The sequence below is a fragment of the Mytilus trossulus genome, chromosome 14 (assembly GCF_036588685.1).
Source record: "Mytilus trossulus isolate FHL-02 chromosome 14, PNRI_Mtr1.1.1.hap1, whole genome shotgun sequence".
NCBI classification, from domain to species: Eukaryota; Metazoa; Mollusca; class Bivalvia; order Mytilida; family Mytilidae; genus Mytilus; species Mytilus trossulus.
This window is the reverse complement of record NC_086386.1, coordinates 42336091-42344013: the sequence shown is the minus strand read 5'-3', so window position 1 is coordinate 42344013 and position 7923 is coordinate 42336091. Positions and strand designations below refer to the sequence as shown.

General features: G+C 32.5%; 1 protein-coding gene across 1 annotated transcript; it reads left to right on the top strand.

The window, feature by feature from the left end:
• Positions 1-5703: 5703 nt before the first annotated feature.
• On the top strand, positions 5704-7419 carry LOC134697781 (uncharacterized). The gene has a single exon (XM_063560068.1). The coding sequence runs from the start codon at positions 5704-5706 to the stop codon at positions 7417-7419; it is 1716 nt and encodes a 571-aa protein (XP_063416138.1).
• Positions 7420-7923: the final 504 nt, after the last annotated feature.

Genomic DNA, 7923 nt, shown 5'->3' with positions numbered 1-7923 from the left:
ACCAGCAAAATGGGATTATGTGAGTTTGATTATGTTTATTATTAACATTCTCATTGATATTTTTAAACAAGCGAGACTAAGTGTTTTGAACTATTTGTACAAAGCTGCATATGTCAAACGTTAGAAGGTTTGACTGCAACATATACAAGTATGGAACACAGATCTAACGATGTTTGTCCCTATTTGCCATATGTCCATTGCCCCTACCCTTGATCTCATTTCTATATTCTTTTTCCTTTGGCCACATGACGATTCATGTGATCATGAACTTATTTCCTTCATTGATTGGTAAATGTGAAGGGTTTTGTGTTGTTGGTTTTAATAATTAGAATGTGTTCATGCTCGTCTGGCAGGATTCATTAGACCTCGACTTAAATGGTTCCATAAACAATCGGTTAAGTTTCTGTGACCAGTTTTTTTTTTATCTTACAGACCTTCATAATAAATTGGATTGCGATCAGTTAAGCATGTGTGACATGTTAGTGCGTAATATAAATATACTAGTCAACAAAAGAAACGATACAAGAATTTTTTTCAAATTAAAGATACAATTTTTCATTCATTGGACCAATATTGAAGGTAGAAATACTTAATCATTATGGAAACATAAATCCGTTAAAAAAAAATTTTTTTTTGCTTTTGTGACGTTTTTTCGCCATTTTTTTTTTTTACAAAATTTACATAAAACGACAATTTTAAAAACAGAAGTTCCAACTAATGATGTCAACCTCTCATTTAAAGGCAAAGACCGTGTTTGCCATCAAGTTGTTTTTAAAAATCATACAGTTTCTTCGTTTATTTGTTAAAGTCATAAGAAACCTCAAATAAAAAAAAAATAATGCATATGTTTTTTATAACTCAATGGATAGTTTTCATTATAAAACTTATGTACATATACTTTTTTCTGAAGAAAATTCTTTAATTTATCCATATTTAGAAGAAGTTTACTTATTTGAATTGCTTCCTTCCAGCAAGCAATTCCCCCGACATATTTTCCGTATGCAAGGTGACCTCAGTGTGACCCATCTCGTAAAAATCCGGTGACCACAATACGCATGGATGTCCTTAAAATAAACTATTATCTGAATTTACATGCTAAACACGTGCTCAATTTCCATGCTTTTTTTGTATATTTTTTGAAAAAAAAATTGACGATTATACGAAATTTACACGAAAAAAATGATAAATTCGAGCACAGAAGACTAAGTTTATGATGTTTGTATGCATTGGTTCAAGAATTGGAAGAACATTATTTTTCATCGGTCAGTCGTTTCTTATGACTTTAAGCAAAGTTTGGTCCTACGAGAAATCGTTAAAATGTATACATTATCAACTGATTTACCATAGACAGTATGTGTAAAGTGATATTCATAAAGCGGTAGCAATCTTAAAACTAATCCGAAAGGTTCCAAATTTACTGTGTGTTGTTTTCATATCGAAAGCATTGATTTGAGACGAAAATAAAAAAAAAATATTTTGCATTTTTTGAGATTTCAAAACACACTTTTTTTTCCCAAAAAATTGAAAAATCAATATTTCAACCCATTGGTTACATCATGAACATAACTTGATTATCATATTGAATATTTTTAAACAAATTTGAAATTTAATTTAGTGCTTAGAAAATTATGTGTCGATTTTTTTTTCAACTTTCCTCAAATCTAAGTTTCACCCTTTGATCTTTTACACGGAATTTAGATACTTCCCGACAAGTTTTGATTTTCATTATCACATGTGCATCAATTGCAAATGAAAGCTTTTTAAAATAGTGTATCTTATGTTTTGTTATATTAAATGCTTTTTGATAAATTTTATTTCACAGTCGTGTATCGTTTCTTTTGTTGACTAGTATATATATGTTAATGTTAATAATAAATTGTTGGTTTTAAAAAAATCCAAAAAAAACAGACGAAACCGGGTGATTGTGTAGTATACAACAATGACAAAACCGGTGTATTTTAATTTGACATGACCCATTTCTTTCGTTCCATACACAGACATACAAGTTTTGAGATGCTCAAAATGACTTGGTTTGTAATCTCCGTGTTAGTATTTATCTTCTTCCTTCTTTTCTTAAATATAGTAACACAGCTATATTTTGTGCAATGTCAATTTCATCATGCATCACTTTTTCCACAGTCAGGGTTTCATTTAAGAATTGAATGCTCTTTTTTGTAAATTTATTGGGGTGTAAAAGCGTTGACCGAAGAACATTTTGTATAAAGCGGTCAACGCTTTTACAGCCCTATAAAGTTACAAACAAAGCATTCAATACTTATAATTACATTTTTACCTATAGGATCACGAAAACACAACTTTTATCAAGTTTTTATTTCATTTACCTGTGCACTTTTTTGTGGGACCTCGTGTCATCATGAATGAAAAGTTGCATTGTGTAATGTTACTGATTACGGAATAGCACGAGATTGCTAGTTAGCCAATCAGAATAACTTATTAGAATGAAACATACATCTAATGTAATTATTTAGGCATGGGAATAAGTTTTAAATTTGTGTTACAATTTAAATATCTGCGATTTTATTTATTTAAGTTGCAGTAAAAAAACAATATTAAGTCAATGTCAGAAAAGTATCAACTTTTTTGTACTCGGCGCAAAACTGATGAAAAACTCGATAGAATCTTGCCCTTCCCATGTTTCTCAGCCTCATACAAAAAAAGTTGATATTTTTCTGACATTGTCTTACTTTTGTATATTTACAGAGTTATTTGTCTAAACTCAATAGGTAGCTTTACTAATCGCTTATCAAGACTCAAAGCATCAGTAATATTATTAGTACATCGTTTAAAACAAGCATGAAATAGTTGTCACTGGTATTTTTTCAATCAACGATTCCATCATAAATGCATTACTAAAATACGTGTGCGGTAAATTGTATTGTTGCTTAGTATCCAGATCCAAAAAAATGTTCTGGGACACACCAAGTCCGGTAACTATTACTGGACACAGACGTAGACTTATGACTTAAATTTGTATCAATTTTCTAGACGCATATCTGAATTCAGTTTCTATGGTTAATGTCCTTGAATGAATATAAGTACATGTACATAAGGGCATTTATCATACCTTAGTCATCATTTTCTATATAGAATATGTTCACAATATTTTCATTATTTCTTTCGAATAGCAAGCGTTGAACTAATTGGACCGGCCAATAGTTTCAATCTATTGGACCTGGGTGACACTGATTTACCGCAAGCGTCATCGTATTTCACGGAATTTAAATGGAGCTACGGGATTGGCTAAGTTTGAATATGTCGCGGGAGTTACAACGCCGCATTTTATCTCTTGTATCTATGGTTGACTTCAGAATAAAAAAAAAAAAAAAAAGGCTGGACAACTTTTGAAAAATAAAAGGCGGATAAAAATGTATGTAAAAAAAATCATAATACACTAATAAATGAAATTGAAGGATACAGATAACAACCAAAATAAAACATGGCAATTTTTTTTTATCCTAGACCCCCTCCCCCTTTCATCCCGCCATAAAAAAGAAATGGAACCTATAAAAAAACATATTTGTTAAGAAAATAACCATCCTAAATATATCCTAAAGTTAGAACTACCCTAAGACCATCTTAAGACACCTAATTTGGTATCCTAAAGTTAGGACAATTCCTGGGATTTTCCTAAGTTGCGACATGTTTGATAAACCCACTTAGAACTAATGTATGTCCTAAGTTGGTCTTAGGACACGTCTTATTACTTAAAGAGCTTCGATAAGCAGGCTCCAGCTGAATAGCAAATAAAAAAATACTTTGATTTTAAACATATTTATTTATAGTGGTTTGGGAAACAAGTTTTGCAACTTATATTAATCTCTTTCCAACAATATTTTAGTTGATACGTGCTCTATTGTATTTGTTAACGACAGAAAATACTCCTAATTGCTTTTATGCAATCCTCAAATTAGCAATTACATGGGACGCATACTTGAAATATATATATGAATGTCAACCCAGCTTAATGTAAAATCAGTGTAATTCATTTCTAAAACATTTCATGTTTAGCTCACCTGGTCGTCGTCGTCGTTGTCGTCGTTTGTCGTCGTCTGTCGTCGTCGTCGTCCGTCGTCGTCGACCGTCGTCCGTCGTCCGGCGTTAGCTTTACAAAAATCTTCTCCTCTGAAACTACTGGGCCAAATTAAACCAAACTTGGCCACAATCATTATTGAGATATCAAGTTTAAAATGTGTGGCGTGACCCGGCCAACCAACCAAGATGGCCGATATGGCTTAAAAAAGAACATAGGGGTAAATGTAGATTTGGCTTATAACTCTGAAATCAAAGCATTTAGAGCAAATCTGACATGGCGTTAATTTGTTTATCAGGTAAAGATCTATCTGCCCTGAAAGTTTCAGACGAATCGGACAACTGATTGTTGGGTTGCTGCCACTGAATTGGAAATTTTTAAGGAAATTTTGCTGTTTTTGGATATTATCTTGAATATTATTATAGATAGAGATAAACTGTGAATAGCATTAATGTTCAGCAAAGTAAGATCCACAAATAAGTCAACATGACCAAAAAGGTCAGTTGACCCCTTAAGGAGTTCTTCATAGTCAATTTTTAATAATTTTGTAATTTTTGTAAATTTTGTAAATTTTTGTTAATTTTAACAATATATTTTCCTCTGTTACTAATGTTGCAAGTTCATTATAAATTGAGAAAATTGTAAGAAGCAAGAATTTTCAGTAAAGTAAGATCTACAAACACATCACTATCACCAAAACACAATTTTGTCATGAATCCATCTGTCCTTTGTTTAATATGCATATAGACCACGGTGAGCGACACAGGCTCTGAAGAGCCTATTGTTCAATAATTATATTAGATGTATGTTTCAATATTATACGTAATTCTAATTGGCTAACAGCGCATCACGTGTTATTCCTTTAACAATTGTATTACACAATAAAACTTATCATTCATGATAACACGTGGTCCCACAATAAAGTGCAAAGGTGAATTAAATAAAAAAAAATGATAAAATTCGTGTTTTCATGATCCTAGCTAAAACAATAATTAAAAGTATTGAATGCTTCTTTTTGTAACTTCATAGGGTTGTAAAAGCGATGACATTGCGCACATTTTTAGAATGAAGCTCGGAAAATGTACTTCGGTCAATGCGTTTACACCCCAATGAAGTTACAAAAAGAAGCATTCAATTCTTAAATAATAACGTCATGATAAAATAATATCACCAGCTAGGTAATCACGACCAATACAAGAAAATGGACCAGACAATGTGTTAAGAATTGAATGCTTCTTTTTGTAACTTCATTGGGGTGTAAAAGCGTTGACCGAAGTACATTTTGTATGAAGCGCGGAAGTGCTTATTCACAAAATGTGAGCATGGTCAACGCTTTTACAACCCTATGAAGTAACAAAAAGAAGCATTCAATAATTACATTTTTTAGCTATTATCATGGAAACAGAAATGTTTACCTTTTTTTTAAATTTAATTCACCTGTGCACATTATTGTTACAATGGGCGATACGTTTTATTGAGTGATGCAATTGCTGAAGGAAGAACATGTGATGTGCAATTAGCCATTCAGACTATAGTATTATAATGAAACATACATCTAACGTTATTATTGACGGATAAATGTAAGCATTGGAAGTGCTAGCACACCATACACATGCATACTACCTTTATCTTTCTCTGTATTTATAGATAATATGGCAACCTCAAGTAATACATTTTGTGGAATTTGTGAAGCCCGTCATATTACAAAGGCAGCCGATTTCTGGTGTGGCGAATGTGATGAAGGACTTTGTTCTGCGTGCAATGATCATCATAGTATTTCTAAAGCATCTAAGCATCACAACGTTATTACGATTGACAGTTACAATAAACTACCACTATCGATATCAAATATTGTCAATTATTGCTCCACCCATGACAGGAGATATGAAAATTATTGCCCACACCATGATACGCTTTGTTGTCCTGCTTGCATTGTTGTTGATCATAAAAGTTGTATTGGTCTTTCGTTACTTCAAGATGTTATTAATCCTGCAAAAACATCGGCATTGTTGGATTCTATTGAAACTAGTGTTAAAGACCTACAAAACAACATCACAAATATAATTGAAGACCGGCAACAAAATATTGTCAGCATACATGACCAACGACAGCGATATAAGGACGAGATCAAGAAGACACGCACAAAAGTTAATAATCATCTTGACACACTGGAACACGACATGTTAAAGGATATAGATGATACAGAAATCCGAACAAAAGCAGAGATAGAACAGATCGTAGCCAAATTATTAGAAAAAAGGAAAGTCGCAGATGATATAGAACACAGCATTTCCGCCATTAAAATGTATGCATCAGATCTAAATGCATACATTGGAAGTAAGTCGATTGAAACAGAAGTAGAAAAAGAGGAAACCTATCTTCAATCCTTAATCGAGGATGGAAGTCTTGCTCAAATTCGTTTGAATTTAAATATTGATAATTTATTAACAAGTCTGGAAACAACAATCAAAGTCTTCGGAAAAGTGAACACCCTGACAGGACGTCCACAAGTTGTATTGCAAAATGAGAAAAACAAACAAGCGCAGATTTTTTCATCTGTTCCACAATTAGTCCCGAAATCTTTTGATGAAATAACACTATCTCAAATATCAAAAATAACAATCCAAAACAAAGTTTGGAAGAATTGCGATTTTCGGGGATGTGTTGTTTTGCCTAATGGTAAGGTGAGTTTAGCAGACTGTGGCAACAGTAGACTTGTTGTTGTTGATAACAAAGGTTCACTGGAAAAGTCAATTCCATGTTCAACAGATAAAGAAGGTCCTTTTGACGTCACCTTCATTAAAGAAAATGTAGTCGCGGTTTCAACATCCACTGGCATTCAGATTGTCAACATTAACTCAGAGACAGTCTTTGAAAGTATAAAGACTGCTGGGCAATGTCAAGGAATAGCATACAACAACGGCGTATTAATATGTTGTGTTAAATCAAAGGGAATTCAAGGTATTGATATAGTAAACAAGACTGTCACAACTTTAGTCAACGTTGACGATGGAAGTACTCAACCTGGTATAGCTGTACATAGAAATAAAATATATACAACGGACTTTTCAAATGACATTGTAAGGTGTTATGAGTTGGAAGGAAAGAAGTTGTGGCAATTCAAGAATAAAGAGGTTATCTTTGGTCCAGCTGGAATAGCTGTAGATAACAACTCGTACGTTTACGTTGCGTTATTCTCTCATTATAAAAGTGTTATTGTTTTGTCTACTGATGGAAAAAAGTTTAGGAAAATTCTTTCCTCCAAGGATGGCTTATTCAGTCCTAGAACACTATATTTTGATGAGGCTAAACATAACTTACTCGTCGCCAATCAACATCAATCTATATTTATATATAAGGTTTCGTGACACTTGAGTTGACGTGACTTTGTTTTTCACTGACTCTTCAGATTTGTATTTAATATATTTGTAACACTCATAATTGATATGGAATACAGTTAACAGACACACTTACTTATGAAGGTTTTTATTAATTTGATCATTTCTGTTTCATTTCGAAGTCTCGAAGGATTTGTTTATTCCGTTACTCAATAAATGCACTGTTCTTTCAGATACGTTGCAGCTTTTTAAAAACATGTTAAATAAATGTACTCGTAGTTATCTAGACACGATATAGTATATCATTGACATATCAACACTTAAGATGTAGGCGTTAGATCTTCAGGCATAAGATGGAAGTAAAACTATTTAGTAAAGAAAAGTGATCTACAGCATTTCACTGAGGATGGGATTCTTTATCAAATGGTCTTTAACATTGACAAACAATTGAATAGTAACTGTGTCTCTGTCATTTTTCTCGTTAGAGAGAAGGACCAATATGCTAAGATTATGTAAATGTATTTTTCTTCAGTC

Coding starts and splice junctions, on each gene's coding strand:
- LOC134697781 (XM_063560068.1), top strand. CDS start 5,704: ATGGCAACCTCAAGTAATACATTTTGTGGAATTTGTGAAGCCCGTCAT.